At 48.9% G+C, this 26,416-nt stretch overlaps 1 protein-coding gene across 1 annotated transcript in view; it reads right to left on the reverse strand.

Moving 5' to 3' along the window:
* Positions 1-26,416, reverse strand: part of arhgap28 (Rho GTPase activating protein 28) — a gene marked incomplete at both ends in the record, with an annotated part of 29,711 nt that extends 3,295 nt beyond the window's left edge. Inside the window, 14 exons of the mRNA XM_084453967.1 lie at positions 2,878-3,075; positions 3,423-3,505; positions 5,810-5,969; positions 6,061-6,138; positions 9,685-9,776; positions 9,897-10,062; positions 10,864-11,042; positions 11,292-11,484; positions 13,617-13,861; positions 14,011-14,195; positions 16,146-16,387; positions 24,911-24,923; positions 25,491-25,686; positions 26,401-26,416. Coding sequence (XP_084310093.1) covers positions 2,878-3,075; positions 3,423-3,505; positions 5,810-5,969; positions 6,061-6,138; positions 9,685-9,776; positions 9,897-10,062; positions 10,864-11,042; positions 11,292-11,484; positions 13,617-13,861; positions 14,011-14,195; positions 16,146-16,387; positions 24,911-24,923; positions 25,491-25,686; positions 26,401-26,416 — 2,046 coding nt within the window. The remainder of the gene's footprint in view (positions 1-2,877; positions 3,076-3,422; positions 3,506-5,809; positions 5,970-6,060; positions 6,139-9,684; positions 9,777-9,896; positions 10,063-10,863; positions 11,043-11,291; positions 11,485-13,616; positions 13,862-14,010; positions 14,196-16,145; positions 16,388-24,910; positions 24,924-25,490; positions 25,687-26,400) is intronic.

The raw sequence follows: 26,416 nt of genomic DNA on the forward strand, positions 1-26,416 counted from the left end.
CAACGACCAGTCTGTCCTAATTTCTCTATCTGTGTGTCTTGTTGATACAGTCTTCACTCTAATCCCTCTGTCTGATTGCATTGCATGGATTCCTGCTGAGTGTGTGTTGTCTGCAAATGCTTCCGTCTTGTTGTGTCTTGTGTAACTCTGTCCTGTTTGACAACGCTTATATCTCGTCTATAACTGCCTGCTAATCAGTTGCATTGCACAATTTTTCGGGGCTCCCCCGCAGCTCGGGCCATGGGGCCCCTCCCACAGAGTGACATGAGATAGACATTGCGCCAACTTAATGCTTTAAAAAATGTTTTTTGTTGCAGGCATCACTGACAAATACAAACAAGTGGCTCTGTATTAGGCTATTATAATAGGAAGCTATTGTAGAACATTCGTTATAGCCTTTCATTTGAGTTCACACAACGGAACGGTTCACACGACATATTCTGCATCAAAGAAAAGTCTACAATTAAAACAAAACATATCCTGTAGGCTACAGAGGCTGCAGTCAAGAGCTGCTTTCTACATGTGTTGTCGTAAGCTTATTATTTTATAGGAGTGCGTCTCCTGGCATTCTTCTGCGCAAAGTCCTGTAGGCTATAACACTCTTTAGATCTAGACTGCACGCTCTCAATACTAAGGATAACCCAGACAGTCTCTCTTGCGACATTGTGCTCCTCAAATATGTCTTTTTTTAAGTTTCGAGAAAGATCTCTCGGCACGGGCAACATTCACAGGTAGGCTATCGTTAAAAACAATTTCAGTGATGTGGCAACATAGGGGATACAAAATGGGAAAATGGACATTTTGAATGAGCAGGGTTTGTGCAAGGTATTTGATTGTTCCACGCTCAATTTCCTTTATAGTAGGCCTTGAGCATTACGGTGGGACAGGATCTGGAAAGGAAATTCGGCTGACGTCGTCTTTATACTGGGCTGCTAAAGCACTAGCGGACTCAGACAGATCCGTGTCTGTTGCGTGCAAAACCTCATGGTCCACTAGCCACTGTAAGAACAAACAATAATTCCAATGTAATCCATAGCCTACTCCTACCCTACTGATTATATAACCTACTGTGATCACTCATTTTCGAGCAGTGCTGATACTCTATGGATAATAATATTTTCTATTATTCTCGAAGCGTGAGGCATGGCTAGCTGGCTCGGCTGTACCGGGGCTGTGCTGTCTGTCTGCCTAGACTCGGAGCTGACCAGGGGGTTGCTAGTGGTGACCGGGCCTGGTGGAGAGCTACAGTAGCTGGCTGGGCTGTAACAGGGCTGGGGGCCTGGCTGGGGTGTCTGTCCGCTGCCTACCTGAAGTCGGAGCTGACCAGGGGGATGCTAGCGGTGGAACCTGCTGCCTGTTGGAACAATGATTTTTATTTTTGGTAGCTTTGCCCTCTCCTGTTGTCTCATTGTTTTTCTGAGCACCGGTTGGGTATTTGCGCTTCATTTTTCGTTTTTACCGGCTACTGAACTTTAAATTAGCAATGCTTCCCGCTTTGTTTTGAATGCTGCCCAGCCTGCCAATGAGCATTCATGATCAGCCGGCTCGCCCTATCACAGATGAGCAAATCATTATTAGAATGATACACTTGACAGGGTGCCTTGCAACATATAAGGGAAGGGGCCCCGCCCTCTGTATCCTGTTCCCGTTACGACTTTGGAAATCTAAGAGGCTACAAAATGTAAAGGAAAAAAAAATCTAGTGGGGCCTCCTAAGCTCCGGGGCTCCCCCGCACCGTGGGGGGGGGGCCTCCGGTATGCCGGAGCTGCTAATGCTTCTGTCTTGAATAACTGTCTTGTCTGCTAATGTTGAGGTCTGGTTATAACTGCGTCTATCAGCTGATTGCTTGTTTTGTCACATACAATTTGGCTGCTTCACGTGCTAACTATTTGGCTTTTTTATATTCATGTTTGTATAATTTGCTTTGAATTGTTTGCATGCTTGTTATGTCTATTTTAACACTGGGCCCAGGGACAACAGTTGAAAATTAGCCTCTGGCTAAATGAATAAATAAATGAATAAATAAATGAATAAATGAATGATGACATGATGAATGCTCCCTCCAGAACTCATGTTGGGAAACCGGAATTTAGAGAAGTCAACATGTTTCCTGTAGAGCAGCGTGTAGAACAGCTTAAGTTAAAACTTGATGTTCAGGGTCATTAATGGGACTGCACCAGCTTACCTGAGCAGTCAAGTTGGGATGGTTCACTCTCAGCATGAGCATAATACAAGAGCCAGTATACGCTCATGCACAGTGGCTCAGATAAATAGCACAGCTGCACGGAGCTCCTTTTATTATTCAGGTGTTGTATTATGGAATAGTCTTCCTCTGTCTGTCAAGGTAGCACCATCTTTAAATGCCTTTTCTAATCAGATTAGGCTACATCTCTGGAAGACATCATGTTTTCCTTAGACATGTTTACTCACAGCATACACACACACATAAATTATATTTGATTTTATAGTATAAAATACATACACATAGCCTATACATCCTACATTATCACAAATAGTCATACACACTCAGACTGTACTCATATGCATCCATACATAGTATGTTTTAGTGAATGTGGGTGGAACTGTATTGACAGTTTTATGTATGTTCTTGTGTATGTTCTTTTTTTGTTTTGTTATGTCCACCAACGAGGACCATGTTGGAAACAAGTGTCTAAGTATGCTTTTATCATGCTATCCTCTGGGATGTACTGTTTCTTTGTACTTTTACCCAATGAATGAACGAACGAACGAACGAACGAACGAATGAAAGACTAAGAATAAGATCTGTGTCACTCAGGACCAGGACCATAGTCTGCTGGAGAGCTAGTTCTGACTGCTGTGTGTGCGTGTGTGAGTGCGTGCGTGCGTGTAACTCACGGTCCAGAGCAGGTCCTGGTGTGTGATGAGCAGTCTGACCAGGTGCGCGGCCCCTGCGGCCCCCAGCATGTCTTCCTGTCGTGGGCTGTGGCCCCGGTACACCACCAGGTTGGGGGCCACGATCATGGACACGTTCCACAGACTCATACGGTTCTGCTGCTCACACTCCACTACCTTCCTCAGGAACTCCAGCAGTGCCTGACACACACACACACAGAGCATTAGAGGCAGGGTATAGTGGAGAGTGTGTGTGTGTGTGTGTGTGTGTGTGTGTGTGTGTGTGTGTGTGTGTGTGTGTGTGCACGCTGCTTTAGAGTAAAAAGGGAAATACACCATGCTCTAAACGTTAGAATAATGTACGGTTTGTTAATTTCCCCCCAACCACACACACACACACAACCTGCTCCCAAGGAACGTAGGAAGCATAAGGAGCCACTAGATACAGTGGCTCATCACAATAGATGAGACACTTCTATGGAACTCTAGCTGTGGTGTCTCTGTGTGAGTTTGTGTGTGTGTGCGTGTGCGTGTGTGTGTGTGTGTACCTTCAGTGTGTCTCTGTTGGGCTCTGGCAGCAGCATGATCAGGAGGTGCAGAGCCTGGACCTGGTGTCTGGGGGACGAGATATCTGACAGAGACAGAGAATACACTCAGTATCTCCTCCCAACACACACACACACACACACACAACACACACACAACACACACACACACCCCTGCCTAACATGCACCTACTGTACACAACATACTATGTGTTATGTCCTCACAACACACACCTCATCCCACTGAGTGATGAGACAGGTCACATGGGCCCTCGTTTACTAAGCGATCGTAGGACAGGAAACTGGGCGTAGGGTCATTTCCACACCAAGTTCAGCATTTATCCATTTGGACGTGAGCGGAGGCTGCGACCAAATCTCACGTCGTCTTGTGTGCGCAAGTTTGAGAATTGTCATGCAACTCTGGCATCTAAGCACAGCTACATATGTAGCCTAATCTATGGAAGGATATTCTATTTTGTAAAGGCCTCGTCTACAGTATGTGTCATATAGCCTATCCCTAACATAAATGGGTATTTTCCAATTGTTTGCAATTAACGGGACAAACATGTTTTTGGTGTAAGAGTAATTTCGCTTTCATTTTAAGTCTACTTGTTAGACTATGCAGCCTTACAATTAAAATGAAAGCAAAATTAATATTACAGTACACCAATCAATGCCATGGCTATACTGGTGACATAATTACAACTTAAGCAATCAAAATGAAAATGAAATGCCATGGCTATTCTGGTTACATAATTACAACTTAAGCAATCAAAATGAAAATGAAATGAAAAGCAATGGGTAGGCTTGCCCAGTTACTTATTTAGCAACACTCTGACGGTCATCAAACAGGTGATGTGTGTCCTGTCTCACTGTTCAACTGGCTGAGGAGAGAGGAGCTAGACTAACTCTAACCTACTGGACTCCATCACTTCTCTCTCCACGCAACCACACAGCCTGAAGTTTCCTGTAGGCCGACTGGTTGAAAGAGGAGATTTTACGGTATGAAATTCACACAGCTCTAACTTCAGATTTTGTTTCTTTGTAAATTTATTGGCACTATAAATCCTCAAATTGACAGCTGTTTGTGTGCAATTGTTTATGCATAGGCTACACACTTAAAAACACAGAAGCTGCCCGCACGCCATCATATGTCTGATTGTGTGAATTTAGTGAATCATCCCTTAAAGGACAATGCTCGTTTTTGACAACCTGGACCTTATTTACGACATATTATAAGACGTTTGACTCACCGAGATCACTTTGGTGTAGTTCGGAGGCATGTGGAAGAAATTTAAAAACCAGCGCGAGCCAGTATATCCATTTAATGGCGGTGGTCGGGGCACTTAGAATGCAGTTTCTAAAAATCTATTTTCTGCCGCGAAACGGTTGTTTTCATCAACTTGTGAATCGTCTTGATGAATCGCTAGTTGTGCTTACATAGAGATAACCACAACAGGCCTTTCACATGCCATGATCTTTAGAAACGTCTTTCGAAACGAAATAGCTTCCTAACTTTCCTCACTCACGTTGCTCCAGCACGCTGTGCGCATGCGTGCTGGAGCAAGTGAGGAAGCTATTTCGTGTCTAAAGACGTTTCTAAAGATCATATTACAGAGGCATGTGAAAAACAACACAACAGGCCTATGCTCTATGTAAGCACAACTAGCGATTTCTAGAAATTTCTTCTACATGCCTCCGAACTACACCAAAGTGATCTCGGTGAGTCAAACGTCTTATAATATGTCGTAAATAAGGTCCAGGTTGTCAAAAACGAGCATTGTCCTTTAAGATCAAATTGTAAAACGCGAGAGGGTTTTCCGGGACCACTGGAATCTTTCCATGGAGAGGAATGATTGGCTATTGGATCTCCATGTCTTGAACTGCAAGGGCGAGGCCGGAATATGTAGCTGGGTGATAATCAAATTACGATCGTTTTTGTCCGCCACAACGCCCAATCATTCGTATGATGGGATTGCCGGCATACGAATGTTTGATGAATCACACGTGAACGCTGTCGTACCGTCATTTATTCAATCGGATCTGCGGTGGTTTCAACATTCCAGTCATAAATGAGGGCCATGTAGAGTTGGTTATACAGACTGTGTGTGTGTGTGTGTGTGTGTGTGTGTGTGTTTTCCGTGACAATACCAGAATTACCAGGACAGTCCATTTTTTGTGCTTTATTTGACTATTTGAGGCCCCCTGAATCTTGTGCATATATGTGTGTGTGTGTGTGTGTATGAGTGTGTGTGTGTGTGTGTATGTGTGTATATGTGTGTGTGTGTATGTGTGTGTGTGTATGCGTGTGTGTGTGTGTGTGTGTGTGTGTGTGTATGAGTGTGTGTGTGTGTATGAGTGTGTGGGTGTGTGTGTGGTGTTAAACATACCCTGCACTGCAGTGAAAGCAGGCAAGTGTTGCAGGGTGAGGAGAGGGTAGGGCAGTTCTCTAATGAACATCTTCAGCAGACCTGCTGCATCGTTGTGTCTGACCTGCTCCCAGTCAAACCTGTCATCATAGAACTTAGCCTCCAACTCCTGTCGCAGGTACTGGACACACACACACCACAAGAGGGCATTATTAGTTGGATATCAAGTTCATGTGTGGAACGATATCTTACAATGAGTTTATGTTTCTTACCTTTACTCGGGAAGCAGAACCCGGAACTCTGAGAATCCCCTCTGTCTGTAGTCCTGTCTGCTCCAGCTTGGATAAGAGCTACACACACACACACACGCACGCACACACACACACACACACACACACACATGGATGAACAGTTAGGTGGAACTGTCAGCTGTGTTGTCAACAAACAGTGATCATTTTCTTCCTCTTCCTGCTCTCTGAGCTGATAGGATAACACAGTACCACTGAGGCCAGAGAGCAAGGGGGAGTTAGCTTTCTCGTTATGACTACTGTACCACAACATCTTTGCTCTGAATGTTCTGACCAATCAAACGGCGGCTAACCTGGGGATGTGAGGGCTTGAGGAGACCCTGCCTGTGCGGAGAGGTATTTCTATATTGTATCTTTATCTTCTGCCTATCAAACTGTAGCCACATAGTCAGAGGTAGGAGAAGTGATCTGGGTTGACGAGCTGGTGTGGGTGGGTGGGTGTGTGTGTGTGTGTGCGTGTGTGTGTGTGTGTGTGTGCGGGATGGTGTGTGTGAGGGCTGGTGTGTGTGAGGGATGGTGTGTGTGAGGGAAGGTGCGTGTGAGGGAAGGTGCGTGTGTGAGGGATGGTGTGTGTGAGGGATGGTGTGTGTGAGGGATGGTGTGTGTGAGGGATGGTGTGTGTGAGGGATAGTGTGTGTGAGGGATAGTGTGGGAGGGATAGTGTGGGAGGGATAGTGTGGGAGGGATAGTGTGGGAGGGATAGTGTGGGAGGGATAGTGTGGGAGGGATAGTGTGTGGGAGGGATAGTGTGTGGGAGGGATAGTGTGTGTGAGGGATGGTGTGTGTGAGGGATGGTGTGTGTGAGGGATGGTATGTGTGAGGGATGGTATGTGTGAGGGATGGTATGTGTGAGGGATAGTGTGTGTGAGGGATGGTGTGTGTGAGGGATGGTGTGTGTGAGGGATGGTGTGTGTGAGGGATTGTGTGTGTGAGGGATAGTGTGTGTGAGGGATGGTGTGTGAGGGATAGTGTGTGTGAGGGATGGTGTGTGTGAAGGATAATGTGTATGAGGGAAGGTGTGTGTGAGAGAAGGTGTGTGTGTGAGGGATAGTGTGTGTGAGGGAAGGTGTGTGTGAGAGAAGATGTGTGTGTGAGGGAGTGTGTGTGAGGGATAGTGTGTGTGAGGGATGGTGTGTGTGAGAGAAGATGTGTGTGTGAGGGATGGTGTGTGTGAGGGATAGTGTGTGTGAGGGATGGTGTGTGAGGGATGGTGTGTGAGGGATAGTGTGTGTGAAGGATAATGTGTATGAGGGAAGGTGTGTGTGAGAGAAGGTGTGTGTGTGAGGGATAGTGTGTGTGAGGGAAGGTGTGTGTGAGAGAAGGTGTGTGTGTGAGGGATAGTGTGTGTGAGGGATGGTGTGTGTGAGGGATGGTGTGTGTGTGAGGGATAGTGTGTGTGAGGGATGGTGTGTGTGAGGGATGGTGTGTGTGAGAGAAGGTGTGTGTGTGAGGGATAGTGTGTGTGAGGGATGGTGTGTGTGTGAGGGATGGTGTGTGTGAGGGATGGTGTGTGTGAGGGATGGTGTGTGTCAGCTATGAGGAGATTGACAGAGAGATGGAACAGAGAGCAGAGATGTTCCGGAGTCGGCGCGCTGATAACACTATCAGCGTCTGTCCTCCCCTCCCCCGCCTTCTATCTCTCACATACAGTCAAAAACAACTCCTGTCCAAAACAACAAGCGCCCTCCCCGTCTTCAGAGAGGGTTAGCTTTTCACCTCCTCTCCCTTCACGGCCTCCAGTCTAATAACCTGGCCTTAACGGTCACGCACACACGCGCACACACACTGGCAGACCCCCATCACCCTCCCACTCCCACCCCCCTCTCTCTCTCCTTCTCTCTCAACCCATCTCTATACCTCTCCCCCCCCCCTCTCTCTCCCTCCCTTTATTACCCTCTCTCTCTCCCACTTTCCTCTCTCTCTTTCTCAGTCCAAAAGAACGCAGTCCCTCCCTCCTGTTTCCTATCAGCTAGTCAGCTTTTCCATCCAGGACCATATCTTCCTGACCTCCAGCCTGACTGAGCAGAAACGCCAGCGCCGTATCTCTGTCATGAAGACCAGCAGCTCCATAGAGAAACAGATCCACCCTGGCTTGGCTAATGGAGCCCGTGCTGCCTTTAACCCTGGCTAGGCTAACTGAGCTAGTATTGCCATTAACCCTGGCTAGGCTAATGAAGCCAGCGCTGCCATTAACCCTGACTAGGCTAACTGAGCTAGTGTTGCCATTAACCCTGGCTAGGCTAACTGAGCTAGCGTTGCCATTAACCCTTGCTAGGCTAACTGAGCTAGCTTTGCCTTTAACCCTGGCTAGGCTAACAGAGCCAGCGTTGACATTAACCCTAACCTTGATGACAACCATAGGCTACTGGAGCAGGGGGGCAGCACGTAGCTCGGGAGGTAGAGCGGCCGGCTGGGGATCTGGGGATTGGCAGGTCCCCGGTTCGATCCTAGCTCCCGGCGTGTGCTGAAGTGTCCTTGAGCAAGACGCTGAACCCCGAATTGCTCACGACGAGTGGCATGGTAGCGCAGTACCTTGTACGGTCGGCAAGAATGTCTTGGGCCTTCCTGGGTTCTCCCCGCGTTCGCAAGGGTTTCCTCCCAACAATCCAAAACGCAAAAACACGTATAAGATCGTTCTTCAGTCCTGTCCCTGACCAGGACTTGGACTGAGCACTTGGACGCCACTGATGAGGCTGCCCACTGCTCCTGGCTGCCCCTGGAGGTTCACGTGTGTGTATACTTGTGTGTGCTGTGTGGCTGATTACAGACCCCCTAGCAGAACAGCCACCCTGGAGTGCCAACACAGCAGTAAGCGTCACAGAAACGACTACTTTCCCCTAAAACCTTAACCACTACCTTGATACCACACAGCCCCTCCCCAACACACACACACACACAGATCCTCCATACACAAATGCGCACACACACACACACACACACACACACACCCTCCCTACACACACGCCAACACCCACAGCCTACAATTCTGTCTAGACAGAAGTGTGAGAAGGATATCCAGGGCTATACCCTAGTTGAACAGGAATGTGACAACTGCTAGCAGAGCTACCCCTCCCCCCAACCCACAGCATCCAGGCCAAGGTTAGGGGTCCCATCTGGGCTGGCCCAGCCCTGCTCCTGAATGTCAGCTGTTCAAGACCCCCCCCCCCCCCCCCGCCCCCCAATCCCACAACACACCCAGAAAAACAGCGGCACGTAAATATACTGGACCCGTAATCCAGGCCTGTAAGAGATCAGACCCTCTACTAAACCAGCCCAACCCTGACAGCTGGGGACGGGGGGGATTGAAGGATCGAGAAGGAGAGAACTGTGACTGGGAGAAGAATGGAGGGGAAGAAGGAGGTAAAGAGAGAGAGAGAGAGAGAGAGAGCTGCTGGAAAGGTGCGGACATCTGAACTGCCTCATAGACGACACGATAACTACCTGTACTTCCCTCTCAGGACAGGAGCATGCGTAGGGATGAAAACAGAGAGACAGGTAGACAGACGAAGACAGAAAGAAAGACAGACAGATAGACAGACAGGTAGAAAGAGACGGACAGGTAGACAGAGACAGACAGACAGACCACACCTTTCTGAAAACGAGAGGAATCTTGACCCCGGGGAGCTTCTTCTGGTCGTTCTCCAGGAGCGTGGTGAGGGGAACCCCGAAGATCCCGCTCTCTGGGGGAGGAACAGGAAGTCAGGGAAACACTGATACTTTGCTTCCTGTTCATTCACAAGTGTAACAGAACAGTTTGACCTGGTCCCCGTGTCAGTGAAGCGGGTTCCCTCCCTGCCCACCTCTGGCCTTGCTGCGTGAGGCGCGGTATCGTTTGAGCTCGATGCCCAGCGCGTGGTAGAAGGTTGTGAGCTCTATCAGGGCGATGTAGCCCAGCTTCTTCATGTCCTCGCAGGACAGGTCCTGGACACGGGTCAGGCCCAGTTTAGGCCTGGGCAGCTGGAAGGACTATACACACACACACACACACACACACACACCACACACACACACACCACACACACACGGGTCATGCCTACACATACAAATGTCAAACTCAGTATAGAATGGTGAAGCCTGTATCTACTGTTGTTACTAGACGTGTCCGAAATGCCTGCTACCTGCTATATAGCAGGCACAGTTTTTAAGTGCCTGCTACCTCTTGCCTGCTATTCTCACCCGCTACCTCGCCTGCGATATTGGCGAAAAAAACGGCGAAAAACGTAGCATAGTACAGAGCATGCTATTCCGGAAATCACGTCACTGTTCAGCCACATTTTTAGGACAGCTGTCATGGCCGACGCCGGTGCGGGGCAGAGCAAAGGAGTTTTTAAATGCAAGTATTGGCTAAATTTGTCCATGGAAAAATTATTTTTTCTGTCAGATATCTTAGTTATAACGACACAGCTAAAAATTAGTTTTCGAGAACTCACGATGTTGTAGCTAACTAGTAGCCCTGTAGCCATGGAAACGCAACGTTACCAGCTAAGTTAGCCAGCCAGTGGAGCGTAACGACGTAACCCACGCATTCCCATCACCTGACTCGAGTAGCATGCTACATTTTCTCGCCTGCTATATCGTTTTCGTGGAGTAGTAGATACTAAGTAGCATGCTACTTCTCGCCTGCTATATAGCAGGTAGCAGCCATTTCGGACACGGTCACTGTGTCCAGCCATACACAGGAGCATTCTAGGTCACAGGGTCAGGTGTGAAAGGTCACTATACAAATAAAGTTGTCCTTGACTTGTCCAGGTCAGAGGTCAGCCTCACCGGCAGGTCGGGGTCGTCTCTGCGGAGGCGCTGGCAGTCCTGACAGGCCACGCCCCTGCGGTGGGGTGCCACGCCCTCAGAGTAGGGCACATCGCTCAGAAGCTCCCCCTGGTGGCGCGGAGGGGTGGGACACTCTGACACACTCTCCACTGGGGAGAAGCTGGGGCAGGCTGGACGCACTGGACACACGCGCACACACACACGGCCATACACACACACACACACATATATACAGCCATGCACACACACACATACACGCACATATACAGAGCCGCGCGCGCGCGCGCACACACACACACACACACACACACACACACACACACACACACACACACACACACACACACACACACACACACGGTTACTGTCAATCATGGTTGGGGTCTGCCGACAGCTTGAGACTATTCAATGTCAGACTCTCCGCTCACCTCTGGAAGACGCTCTGTGGATGGTCTTGGTGGGAGTTGAACTGCGAGTGGGGGAGAGTCCGAGGGAAGGGGTGTGTCCATCGAAGGGGGAGTGTCCGTTGGAAGGTGTGTGTCCGTTAGAGGGGCTGTGTCCGTTGGGAGGCGTGTGTCCATTGGGCGACTTGGCGGACGCAGGGCTCAACGGATCCACAGGCTACAAGAATGAGAAACAGACATTATCATAAAAGAACATTATCACCATATATCACCATAAAAATAATATGTGGTGCATTGTCATCATACAAAACAGTATCATCATCAGGATCATCAATGACTACATTATCATCATGAAGACATTATTAGCATTAAGATCATGGTTATGATTAATTACATTATAATCATAAAGAACTTTATTAGCATTAAGATTGTGATCATTATTAACTACATTTTCATCATAAAGAACATTATTGGCCGTGTTTCCCGATAAAGAACCTTCTTAAGGAACCCTTCTTAAGCAACCCTTTGTATGGGAGTTAAGAAGTACTTTGGAGTTAAGTGTTTCTTAACTCCAGCCATTATCATTAAGCTCATGATTATTCATGGCCTTGTCAGCAGACTGTCATCACCAGCCTGGCGATCCGATGGGGTGTTGATGAATGTGTATGAACAAAGGACAGTAGCACAGAGTCACAAAGAGACAGCGTGCTGGACAGTTCCAGACACACCAGCGGAACATTCTGGAACAAAGCATAGAAGCCATACCATAATACTCAGCAGGTCAGCAAAATGCTGCAGGGTACTTTTTTTACTGCACTAGTCTTATCTCTACGCCGGTCAGAGAGACTTCTGTTCGGGGACAGCGTTCCTAGATGGCCAGGCCTGTCCCAGTGTTAGTGAAGCGTGTTCACATGTTATACTGATGTGCACAGAGACACATTCATCAAGAGGTAGAGGAGGGGAGACTGAGGCCTGTCTGTGTGTCCAGATGAGTTTCTACAGTACACTGTCTGTCTGCTTGTCTGTCTGTCCATCCCTTGGGCTAAATAAACCCTTCGTCTCGCTAAAACATAAATCCTGCACTGTCTGTCTGCTGGCCTGCCAGGAATGGCCTGCATACTAAGAGGATAGAGGGGTTTTTGGTGTGACACACACACACACACACACACACACACACACAACACACACACACACACACACACACAGTTCTCAGCTGTCCCTCTTGGCATGACTGATGCCTCTGCTCCAGTGCCAGATCAGTGAGTCACACTGGAACCTCCTGTCACACAGTCTGCTGACGGGACTGTATTCACCAGCGTCACGCTGCCCGTCCATCATGGCTCCCAGCCACAGCTACTCTGCTGCCTGGCAGGCAGGGGCACTGGGACCAGCCTCCCAGGACTGGCCTCCCCACCCCGACCTGCCCAACTCCTATTTATCCTTCTGTCCATCTGTCTGTCCAGCTTCATTCTCTGGCTTTCAACACGCCAGACTGGATCAAACTGAACAGCAAAGCCCTTCCACCTGAGTTCTAATTTGTAAACTAATCTGCTAATCCTTGCCAGGCCTCGGTAGTTTCCAGATTGCACTGCCCGCCATTAGCTGACATCAGATCCGAGCAGGGAGGACAGGTCTCGACTCCCCCGCTCTCCTCTGGTGATAGCTTCTCCCACCTGCTGCCTCAGTCAGGAGGAATGGTCTATTTCTGGAAACAGGGGGGTGCAGCTGCCCAGGCAGGCAATGGATAACAGCTCATCGTGTTACCACCCCCGCAACCACAGAGATGGAGGAGACAGAGGGAGAGAGAGAAAGAGGAGAGAGAGAGAGAGAGAGAGAGAGAGAGTAGTCTGCTACAGCAGGGGTTCTCAGCCTTTTGTAACTTAGGGCCCACTTTTGATTGTTAAAACAATCCTGAGGATCACATTCCCAAATACATGAGAAAAAAAAACTGGTGGTCCGTCACTTCTGTATCCGAGGGCGAGGGAAAGTTTTCATCCGAGGGAACCTTCGCTAGCAAGCTACAGTACATTAGCTGAACACATTTGGATGTGATTGGCGTGGTGATATAGGGTACGTAACATTGAAAGGTCATTGAAATTATGCATTTTAACTTGTTTTTTTTTTTACTTATGTGAATTACTGAGTACATTTAGATATGAAAATAACTCTCTTTGTAGATTACCAAACTTTATTTGATTTTTGTCTAACTATTTGGCAGTAGGCTACCACTGCCTCCGCGGCCCACTGCTTGAGAATGGCTGTGCTACAGTATACTACCAAACTGACCAGACCTAGAGGGGGTCAGGGTCGAGTTTAAAGGCTCAGGATTAGTGGTCAGGTGTGACTCACCGAGGTGTCTGGGGTGGAGAAGACGTCTCGGACGTGCCTGGCCGGCTGCTTGCTCCTCTTCCTCAGAGTCTGGGTGTAGTTGTCCACTCGTCTCTTCACCATGGCGGCCTGAGAGCGCGTCAACGTGGACAGCAACGCCTCCGCAGGCCCCTCCCCTAGCGCCCCCGCCGACCCCTCCCCTAACACCCCTGACACCAGTGCCTCCAGGCCTGCCTCCGTCAGCCACGCCTCCTCTAGCTCCGCCTCTGAAGACAGGAAGTCAGGGACCAGATTAATTAATGAGCATCAACATCTGAAAATCTTGATGAACACTTTAGATATGGGCTCAACATGGTTGTAGCAGAGAGACTGGAAGTGTGTGTGTGTGTGTGTGTGTGTGTGTGTGTGCGTGTACCGTCCATGCTGGCCCTCTCCAGCAGGTCCTGGTGGCGGCTGCGGCCCTCCTCCCCCTCCTCGATGCTCTTCACCTCACTCCAGTAGTCCTCCATGGGGTCTGCCGTGGGCAGGGGGCTGGGCGGGGGGCTGGGCAGCGAGGCCCCAGGGGTCATCATCCTGCCTAGACCCTGGAACTGCTCCTTCCTGGGGGGGGGGGGCACACGAGGACAGAAGAGAGTCATCAGCATAAAGATGTCCCAAAGCTATTGATATAAGGTGAACGATACTGGCCCTAGAGTGGAGCCCTGCAGAACTCCCAAGAGATCACACTGACAGCTCAGAAACCGTCATCACAACCACAGCCCACATGACTACAGATCATCAGAGAGGCTAACAAAGACCGGTGTGTGTGTGTGTGTGTGTGTGTGTGTGTGTGTGTGTGTGTGTGTGTGTGTGTGTGTGTGGGGCATAGTTAGTCAAGACATGCCTGTGTGTAGCTAATCTTGTTGGCAGCGGAGGTCAACATCTCAACTCAGCTGTGGTCAGTCAGTTAGTCACTCTCTGCATGCTGGCAACAACTGACTCACTAAGCACATCATAATAGCCTGCCCTGTCACATCAATGTGTTATATTGTGCATATATATATAAATATATAAATATAGCGCAGATCTCTTGAGGACATCAAGGGCCTTTTTTGGTCTCAGGGTTGATTCATGATTGGTCAGCGGCCCTCCAGTTGCCTTCATGATCCCCCCAACACACAGACACAGACACAGACACACACACACACAGACAAATACAGACACACAACCCCTTATCTCATTCTTCACAGGCAGCAAAATAACAAGAATGTGGGAGTTGGGGGGAGGAGGAGGGGGAGGGGAGAGTGGAGAGGTTAAGAGGGTCTTCCCCTGGCATGTTGCGGGCTTCCTATCTAGTCACCATGGAAACATTCACTGATACTCAAAGTGGAACAAAACAAGGCTGTTTCTCCTTTTATGTCTCTTCCAGCTGCTGACTGAATAGAGCAACACAGCACTCTTGATCAACACAATAAGCGTGCGTTCGTGCGTGTGTGTCTATAAGTCGGGAAGTCCACCCTGGCTTCACTTAAGGGGCTGTTATTGATTAGGGAGCAGTGCATCTTGGGGGACCGGATGGAGCGTTGAGAGGGGAACCTTGCTGTAATGAGTGTGTTCCCCTGGGGACGTCTCTGGGCACAACACCTGATGGTCCTCCCGATACTATTAGGGGGAATACAGATGGATCCATTACAGTTGAGCGGCTGCACTTAAGACCAGAGAGAGAGAACGAGCACGCACACACACACGCACACACACAACCAGAGCTGATGTCTGATGTTGCTTCCATTTTGTGGAAGCAACATCAGACATCAGCTCTGGTTCAGTGTGTGTGTGTGTGTGTGTGTGTGTGTGTGTGTGTGTGTGTGTGTGTGTAGTAGTAGTAGAGAGTAGGGCAGGTCTGCTTACACAGTTAGGAAAGTATGTTCAGATTGCTGAACATACTTGCTTTTTACGCAACACACACATGCACACACGCACACGCACACACACGCACACACACCTGCTTGAGGGAGACCTAATTCGATCCCAGTTCATTGAGGCGGACAGACAGACAGGCAGACAGACAGTCTCCTGACTTTCAGACATTCCATACATACTGGACCATCTCCACTCCTCTGCATCATTTTCAGTTTTGTCATGATAACATATCTGTATGATCGGCACTTCCTGTGACTCACACCGCTAATGCCATTCTGAGGACATCATCATCATCATCACCACGTACAGATACAGGACTCAAAACTTCCACTTCAGAGCCACCTCTAAACAGCACACACAACCTCTCTGGCCTGAACACACAGCCCCAGCCTTGTAATACCTCCACTGTCACCCAGCCCTGAACACCATATACAGTACACAGCCCCAGGATCAGCATAGACTGTGGGAGAGCCAGCGTGACTCTTTATATACATGCATGTGCACACACACGCACACACACGCACGCACACGCACACACACGCACACACATTCAGTACACACACACACACATACATACAGTACTGTACATATGCATAGATAACAGTACAGGGGATATGCAGAGTCCTGTCTGAACCATCTACTGCAGACAACCTCAGATCCACCAAGATAAGATCCACCAGCCTCAGATCCACCAGCCTCAGATCCACCAGCCTCAGATCCACCAGCCTCAGATCCACCAGCCTCAGATCCACCAAGCTCAGCTCCTCCAAGCTCAGCTCCTCCAAGCTCAGCTCCTCCAAGCTCAGCTCCTCCAAGCTCAGCTCCTCCAAGCTCAGCTCCTCCAAGCTCAGCTCCTCCAAGTTCAACTCCTCCAAGCTGAGCTCCTCCTCAGCCTATTCAACAGACCTGCACTGACACACCCTGGGAGATACAGATACTCTACATGGGACTAGAGATTAGAGACTAGAGATTAGAGAGGGAACAGCAGATTACCTGTCAGCCTGGCATCCAGCAGGAGACGAGAACAGTGAACGACTCTACCGAAACTGGAGAGAGAGAGAGAGAGAGAGAGAGAGAGAGAGAGAGAGAGAGAGAGGCTGTCTGGAGAAGACACAACTGACTAAGGCACGAGCAGCGAGACAGTGAGTGGGGGAGCGCGTCAAAGAAGAGAGAGGGAGAGAAAGGAGGAGGAGTGTTGAAGAGAGGGAGGGATGGAGAGAGGGAGGGAAAACGAGACCTCAATCTCAGGATATCCTCTTCTGTGGCCTGAGAATCCCTATGAAACACTATCCCATCTCTCCTCCCACAGCCCCCTCCCTCTTTCCCTCTCTCTCTCTCTTTCCAGCCCGCTCTCAGTCACACTCTCCCAACCCACGAAAGAAACAGAGGTTTCCAGTCCTTCTTCTCCTTCTACTCCTCCACCCTTCCTCTCCTCTTCCCCCTCTACTCCCCCTGTCCTATTAAGGTTACTCCCTCTCTAAGGGGCCGTTAAATCCCCTCTCTCTCCCTCTCTCTGTCATTCCTCTCCTCTCCCCTCTTTCTAGTGGTTAAGTGTATATTAAAGGCAAACCAACACCTACTTGATTGACAATACCTCATTACAACCACACTCACATTACCACAATCATCTATTTATCCCTCCTTCCTTCCATCCCTCCCTCCCTCCATCTCTACATCCTTCCGAGATTCAAGATTCAACATTCCTTCATTTGTCACATGTAATGTACGGTGTAGTCACAGTGAAACGTTGCTGCCGCCTCATTTGCAGATAAACTCCATCTTCCGTCTCCATCCTTCCATCTCTCCATCCTTCCATCTCTCTGTTCATGCTCCCTTGTTTACACTCTGACTCATCTAATAAAGCTTTACATACACACCGGGAAGAGTATAAACACTCACACACGCACATACCCTCCCAGTCACTCAGACTGACAGTCCTGCTGTATCAGTCTGCACATAAGGAGCCAGAACACAGTCTCCTCTCTCTGCTGTCCTCCTCTCCTCCTCTCTCCTCTCTCTCCTCCACCTCCCCAACATCCTAGAGCTGTGTCGGTCCCTGTGCCGAGCGGTGGACAGGACTACGTAGGGGGCCAGGATAGGAGAGAGGGAGAGAGGGAGAGAGAGAGAGAGGGAGAGAGAGAGAGGGGGAGGGTAAAAGGAAGATAAACATTCCATTTTTCCTTGATGAGCGAGTGGAGCAGAGGGATGTGAGGGGAGCAGAGCCTGGTGCTGAGCGGGCCGAGCAGGCCTCCCGGACCGTATCTAGGTCAGGACTAACCAGAACCAGCTGGACCGGACCACAGACACGGAGGGGGGGAGGGAAAGGTACGCGAGAGGGAGAGAGGGAAGGAGGGAGAGAGAGAGAGAGAGAGAGAGAGAGAGAGAGAGAGAGGGAGGGGGGGTGTGTAATCTGAGTAGGGAGTTGGGACGGCCTACAATCATGATCTAACTCCTGCAGGAATGTCAACAGCAGAACCTAGGAGCCAGGGAGCCACACACACACACGCACACACACGCGCACACACGCACGCACACACACACACATTCAGTACAGACACACACACATACATACAGCACACGCACGCAAGCACGCACGCGCACATGTGCTTCACCTCATAGAAACTCTCCCTGTCTGTCAGAGTGGGCTGGCTGGTCTGAGATGAGAACCAGGTGGTCCTCCTGACTGCAGGACAGGAAGCAGTTCAGCCATGAAGCCCCTGCATCAGTGACACTGGTACATGTTCAGCAGTCCAGGTTGGAAATAGGGGGTAGGAGGTAGGTGGTAGGGGTAGGAGGTAGGGGGTAGGATGTAGGAGATAAGAGGTAGGAGGTAAGAGGTAGGGGGTAGGAGATAAGAGGTAGAAGGTAAAAGGTAGAGGCTAAGAGGTAGGAGGCAGTGGGTAGGAGGTAAGAGGTAGGAGGTAGGAGATAAGAGGTAGGAGGTAGGAGGTAAGAGGTAGGGGGTAGGAGGTAAGAGGTAGGGGGTAGGAGGTACGAGGTAGGGGCTAAGAGGTAGGAGGTAGAGGGTAGGAGGTCCTCCCCTCCCTCTCCCCTCCTCCTCCCCTCCCTCTCTCCTACTGCCCTCTCTCACTCTCTCCCCTCTCCGTACCCCCCACCCTGAACCACTTACCGGCTGAGTCATCTCTCTGACCGCCTGGTTAAAGGCTTCCACATTGACGACAACAACAATAGCAATAACACCAACAACAACCAGACATCCTCTAGAGAAGATCAATACCATCAGCAGTAATGGTTGCTCATTACAGAGGATTAGGTCAGCGTGTGTGCATGAGATTGTGTGTGTGTGTGCCTATCGGGTCAGAGTCAGGAGAGAGTTTCTGTGTGTGAGAGGAAGTCTGTTCTGTTAGGGTGTGTGTCCACCGACAAGCTGTCTGTACTGTAGCTGAACAGCAACAAGCTTACAGCTCCTACGTTAGCAACGAGTGTCGTGTTTTCGCTGACTGCAGATTAACTAGCCAAGTTAAGATAGCGAGCTAATGTTAGCTAGTGCTAATGTTCGCCGCCTCTGCAGTTTTGCCAAAAAAACAACCGATGTCGTCGTCACGACAGCCTTTTTACAGCCTGTGCTCTGGCTCAAAAAGTTCACCTTTTTTCAACTGCAAAAAAAGGCCAAGAGCTCTTGGAACACAGATCTAGTCTCTAGAGCTCATTACCCATTGTAAACAATGTCAAAATGGCACCAGCTCTAAAATACATATACATACATATTGGCGGTGGACACGCACCCTTAGGGGAATGTATTCTGGCCAGTCACATGCTGGTCATGACATCATACAGCTCCATATATCAGTCTGAGAGCTGGAGGCTATGAGATGCACACATGTACATGTATACACGCACACGCACGCACACACGCACACACACTAGAATCTAGCACCCTGGACAGACTGCTGTCTCCCACAGTTACTCTGCCTGGCAGGTTCTCCGCCAGCACCAACAGACAGCTGGACTACAGGCTGAGTTACAGAGATAAGATGTGTGTGTGTGTGTGTGTGTGTGTGTGTGTGTGTGTGTGTGTGTGCGCGCGTGTTAGTAGTGATCACTACTGTATGTAAATCTACTCTCCTCCTGCCTCCAGCCATGTTATGTAAAACAGAGCTGGTTGCAAAACCACAGAGACCAAGACAAAAGTGGCACACAGGCTCACACACACACGTACAACAACCTACACACACACACACACACACGACAAACTACAGACACTCACTCTGACTCTCATGTTATATACACACTCTCAACAGTCTAGAATTTAACCCCCCGCCCCCCTCCACACACACACACACAAACACAGCCCTGTACAGCGCACACACACAGACTATCACCGACTCACTAGCCCAGCCAATACAATCACACTCTCACACACTCTAATCTCTCTCTCTGTGTCCTGCCTGACATTCCGAACCGGTCGACCTGGACGTCAAACCGCCTACAATTATGTGATTCTCCGCCTATGTGATTCTCCATTTAACAGGATGCTTCAGTACTGAGCTGACCAACACTGTGCTTTTACCTGTGTGCGTGTGTGTGTGTGTGTCACACTGTGTATTTACCTGTGCACGGTGACAATTACTCTCTCCATTTTTATAAAATTCTCCAGGTAAACAGTCCAATAAAGTCTTTCTCGGGTACAGTCGAAACAGAGCCAGCAGAACTTGGACGCAGTAGAACCAGCGGAGTCCCTCAGACCCAGTAGAACCAGTGGAGACCCAGTAGAACCAGCAGAGCACAATCTCTCAGACTGGTATCTCTGGAAGCTGAGTTGTAACTAAAGTTCATCTAGGAGGTATGGAGGCGGATACAGGTACGGTAGGCGTGGACAGGAGTGTGTGTGTGAGAGAGAGAGAGAGAGAGAGAGAGAGAGAGAGAGAGAGAGAGAGAGAGAGAGAAGAATGTCACCTGGTCACATTGTTATCAAACCACCACAGGAAGTGGATTCTGATCACTCATTACAAAACTATGATGTCATCCAAATAACAGCTACATACAAACACACACTCCCTCCCTCCTATCACTGACTTATATTATATCTGTGTTATCAGCTCTTCAGGTGTTTTATGGTAGTTATGGAAGGCCTATGATGTGTGTGTGTGTGTGTGTGTGTGTGCGCGTGTGTGTGCCCAGCCCCAGTCCTCAGGTCAAAGTTTGTGTTGAATAACAGTTTCAGTGACAGCAACAGCAGCATGTTGATACTACAGCCCTCACCCTTGTGTCCATTTCCCTTTGTTCTGTTCTGTTCCGTAACCACACACACTTCCACATCACACCGACATTGATGTACAAAGGGGACTTGGAGCTGTACAATAGTGCTCGACTCACACTTCCCCTGGCAGTCAGTCATCATAAAGGTTCCCCACAGCCAGACAACCATCCAGACAGCAAGTCAGACGGCCAGTTAGTGAGTCCAGTGGCATCATTTGAGCAACAGGCAAAGTATGGCCGGGGACAGGATGGGGAAAAGGGGCTGGGAGGTGAAGGAGGGAATTTTTGTGAAATCAGTTGTGCAATAGTCAAGTTTGGCGAGTTCTTTCTATGCAATAGACCATTTTCACAGCTCCACTACTTCCTGAAATTCGTTGGGCATTTTTTTTCCCGTCCTATACTATTGGATAAAATGATTAATCAGGTGTGCCTGGGTAGCAGCACAATGATCATGATTAATCACATCATCCAATAGTATAGAACAGGAAATAAAGATGCCCAACGAATTTTAGGAAGTAGTGGAGCTGTGAAAATGGTCTATTCACTTATATGACATGTAGGTACCATGAACAAAGGAGACAAGTACAGTAGGCCATGTAACAGAACAGTATGATAACACTTAGTGCTGTAGTTGCAACTAAACTTTGTTTATCAGAGCCAGTCATCGTTGGGTAAGATCGTGATGAGCTGTCTATTCTTTTTCTTGCCATTGAGCCAATTTCCCTTAGGCAGGCCTATGCTATGGTTTTAATGTGTGTTCAACAGAATGTAGTATCATAAACCATACCTGTCAACCCTCCCGTTTTTCCCTGGATTCTCCCGTGTTTTAACCTTATTTCCCGCCGTCCTCCTGTTTAAATATTTTCCCGTAAATCTCCCATATTTAACCTTTATTTAAAAAACATGAGGATGTCAGGAAAGAAGGGTAAAATAAAGGAGAATCCCGGGAAAAACAGGAGGGTTGACAGGTGTTATAAACACGTTCACGAAGTATTAGTCCTACTGAATGCTGCTGTTATAATCACTAACTATTGGCATATTTGAGTTGGTCACCTGGTAAGTGAGACAATTGACAATATCATAACATGCTTGCGCACACAACTTACTCACACACAAGTAGTATTACTGGCCTCAGTAGTCTATACCTAGCTTGTTAGCTTCACAATCATGGCTGATAAGTATTTTTTTTCCCTAATATAATATATAGAATGTGTTATAGAAGGGTTTTTTGGTGCCCCCCAAAGAGATTTTAGCCAGAGCCAAAGGAAAATCACCAGTGCCAAAATGCAAAAAATTTAGAATAAAAATAGCAATTAAAATCCTCTCCAAATGTGTTTGATACAGTATCTTGTTTCAAATGCAGCTCATCCCTCATAATAAATAGACAGGTTATCAGTATCTTAAACATTTTATCTATATCCATTTTGTCATGTCGGGAGATTTCCCCCAATTGGGAAAAGTGAGCTCAGTCAGAACAACAGCAAAGAATATAGGCTTATATGGTAGTCTACTCGGCATAAAACAGAGGTTTACCCCCAAAATTGTGTGTGCATCACCCCCCAAAGACCCAGTCTGAGCCAGGAGAAACCCTGTATAGTAACACACGACATGGACTTGTGAATATGTATTACATGAATGTTACATTTGAATCAACAGTATTATGGCGTCTGTTTGTTTAACCCACCTTAATTAATGAGAATGACAGACAAGGTTTTAACCCTAACGTCTGTGGCTTGAGGAAGTGCAGATTAGCCCTACTAGTCCGTCTCCCGTTCATCTGGGGTTCAACTACAGCACCAGGCTGGGCAGTGAGGTAGCCTACTAAAAGTGAGGAGGAGCCGGGAGGATTTAGAGTTAGCTTAGTTTGTGGAGGGGATAAAATCACATAAGATAAAACGTATTTCAGATTGATTTGAAAAGAAAATATAGAAGTCAAGGTATGGCAAGTGCCCTACCACAACAACGCCCATGAGTCAGTCAGTCAGTCAGTCAGCCAGACAGGCAGTCAGCCAGTCATACATGGCTAGTAATTGTGTATAGTGTGTAGATGTGTGTGTGTGTGTGTGTGTGTGTGTGTGTGTGTGTGTGTACCCCGTCCCGTGCTAATCTCTCCAGAGTGTTGGTTCAGAGAGCAGAGAGGCCACAGCCAGCTGCTACAATAGCTGTATTCATCCAGACACCCGACCCCAGGGCTGCCATTGTCTCTTCCACTCACACACACACTCACACACACACCGGGAGCTTTGAAAGTAATCCTGCCCATGACCCAAATGCCCTGACCCACGTGCCAAATCCAGCCAGCATCAATTTAACACACACGCACACACACGCACGCACACACGCGCACACACGCGCACACAGCTGAGGCCAGTGAGAGTGTCTCCCTGGGGAGAGAGGACGGTGAGGTTAGCTCTGTCTCCCTCTGCCTCTTCATATCTCATCTGCATGTGTTCACTAATGCAGGACTCCTCTCCTCTCCCCTCTATGCAGTCTCAGTCTCAGACACCCCTGCAGGCAGATTAGGAGATTAATCTGAAATTACAGGTCAAATGAATCTCAATTGGTGGTTAAGGTTGTCGATTCTAGCGAGCATGGCAGGTCTGAGAGAAACCAGACAGTCAGATTTAGACAGGGAGGAAGAGGGGGAGGAGGAGGAGGAGGAGGGGCGTAACCAGGTGGGAGGTCTGGCCTACCACTGCAGGAGTCTGCAGGTCTGGCTGCTTCTGATGGCGGACTGTGTTTAAACCGGGCAGAGATCTGCTACTCCACACAGAGACTGAGAGACTGGGAGACAGAGACTGGGAGACTGGGAGACAGAGATACAGAGAGAGAGACTGAGAGACAGAGAGACTGGGAGACAGAGATACAGAGAGAGAGACAGAGAGACTGGGAGACAGAGAGACTGAGAAACTGCCCTGGGTCCGGACGGAGGCTCCAGATCAGGAAAACATTCTCCAGGATCAGGGAGAGTCCAGGGATAGAAATAACCTGAAGGACAAACCCTGTGTTAGGGTTCTTCTACATAACAGCTGGTTGGGGAGGGTGTACAGGGCTAGGGGTAGTCTGAGTTGGCTAGTGACAGGGTGAGGGCTGGGGGGTTAGGGTTGGCATGCTTTGTTGCTGGTCGGTGCCTTGCACTGATCAGCTCTCCATGACATCATCAGGAACATACTGTCCTAAGGGCCTCCATCCTAGTGGGCCACAGTAGCCTTCTGGTCCTACCGGGAGGTTGGTCCAGTTGGGTTAGTGTTCAGTGTCAGGAGAGTTTAGCTATGCCATACGCGCACACGTGCGCTCACGCTAGCACACACACAAACACGCACACGCACGCACGCACACACACACACACGTGTTGCACGGTGTATCGATACTAGAAAAGTACCGCGATACTCTGTCATCAAAAACGGTACAATACCCAAATTTAAAGTATCGATACTTTAAGAAAGACAGTGTTTTAATAAGAGCCGTATATATTGAGTTGCGTTCATGCGACAGTGAAGCCGTGTTTGTTTGTAGGCTATAGCGCTCTGCTTCTCTCTCCCAAGATCCCAGAGTCGCGGGGCAGTATGTGTGTGTGTGTGTGTGTGTGTGTGTGTGTGTGTGTGTGGGTGTGTGTGTGTGTGTGTGTGTGTGTGTGTGTGTGTGTGCTCTCTCTCTCCTCGCTCTGTCACTCTACAGCGAGCAGCGCAACAGTTTTAACTAGTCTAACCTGAGATGGCTACAAGTACAAATGTCGACCGTCCACAGCTTGTCGATAAAGCTGATGCGCGCAGCGAAATCTGGCATTATTTTATAGCCGACAGTGAGGGCAAGCCCACGGATATTACAAAGCCCATCTGTAAACGATGCTACAAATCTATACAAACCAAGGGAGCCAATACGACCAACCTGGCAAAGCATATTGCAGACAGATATGCAGACTTTTTACAGTAGGCTACACAAAGAATTCAAAGAGCGACAGGTTAGCGAATGTGATAGAAGATAAGATACACACAGTACTGAATACAACCGAAGGATATTTAGCCTACCTTATGTTTGAATGTATGAATGCACAATACATTTATTGCACCAGATGATAGCTAGAGAAGCTAATTTTCATCCGTAGCACGAGACTTTTGGCCAGCATAGCTGCAGCCTGGCTGCAAGCCTAGCTCTCTGCCTAGCGCACGTGTGACAAAACAAAATCAATCGCCTACCTGCTCCCACCTCCTAGAGCGAGAGAACTGTTAACCACGAGACAATTATCTCTTCTGATAATTTGGAATAGCAAAAATGCTTCAATAGTCCTGGGTTAATTAATAATAATAATCTTTTCAAGTTCTTCTGATTATCTCACAGTTTGCAACAACATAGGCATAATTTATTGATTTCTCCCCACACAGACAAACAATCAGATGCCAGCACAATCCCAAACCACCCAGTCGATAGAGACACTGGAGCTGATTTTCAAAAAGGTGCTCAAGCCCAAAAGCCAAACAAGAGAAATACCAACAGAGTAGGCCCAGGTTGAAAGCTGTGCGCCAGTCAGAGTAGCCTACAGCTCAGGGAGTTCTCTCATCACATAAATAACGGAGCAGTAAAGCCGTTGCCACAGATACCACCGTTAAAAACTCCTCTTTCCCACGCTCTCTCACGGTCCCATATACCGCCTCAATTACAGGACACCACACTCTCTCAAAAGTTGGTCTAGAAGTCTCTCATCATCCACAACTTTGATCAGCAACAGAGTTGGCCCGTATGGTGTTTAACTATCGATAGGAGAGGTCGCAAGTTTACCTGTTGAAAGGAGAGAGAGCCGGTGAGAGCGGGGCGGCGTAGCCGTCTTCCGCCAGGTGAATACCGGGCTCGTGTGAGTGATAGGCGGTCAGGATGACACTGCTCGAGTCCGCCGCCATCTCCACCGCCGCTGAACGCCACAGAAGCATACCTCGCGCGCCTGCCTTGGCCACCGTCAGCCGGTCAGCTTCTCGTTCTTCACATCAGGCACAGGAGCCGCGCTTGTCTCTCACACGGGAAAATAAACAAGCGGTCCGCTTTTCCTCCGGCACTCGCTCGCGGTGCTGCAACCCGACACCGCTGGCTCGAGGGAAACTAGCGCACGCGTCCTATCGCTCCAGGCGGCCAATCAGGACTGGGGACCTCATTTGCATAAAAGCCGCTCTTTCATTATGCAAATGCGAGAATTATCTGCACGCAAATGTCAACACAGGGCAGCACGTTTACTCTAGCCGAGACCCGCCTGGTGTGTTGTTTTAAGTTTTCCATACTGCCGCTCCATCATACAGACAGGGAGGAGGGCAGAGAGAGGGATGGAGGCTCCTCTCCTCTAAATCAAACCTGTATGAGCTGCTCTGAGACCATGCAGTGGCATGGTGGCACAGTAGCCTACTTACCACTGTCGTCTCACAGCAAGAAGGTTGTGGGTTCGATTCCCACTTGGGACGATGTCAGCACTGGTTATGTTCTCCCAGGGTTGTCAGGTACTCAGAAGGGGAATCTCCCTGGCCTTTCTGTGTGGAGTTTGCACGTGTTCGCAAGGGTTTCCCCCCAAGAACCATGAAATAACATGAGAAGACCGAAGAACTGACCCCCCACTCCACCTGTCCACAAGATGAGGTTCCCTGTCACTCAGCCCCACCCCTCTGGGAGCTACTGGGTCTCCCCAGGGTTCACCTACCCCCCCTACCTGGCTTGCCGGTCAT

The sequence above is a fragment of the Borostomias antarcticus genome (genome assembly GCF_949987555.1).
Source record: "Borostomias antarcticus genome assembly, chromosome: 2".
NCBI classification, from domain to species: domain Eukaryota; kingdom Metazoa; phylum Chordata; class Actinopteri; order Stomiiformes; family Stomiidae; genus Borostomias; species Borostomias antarcticus.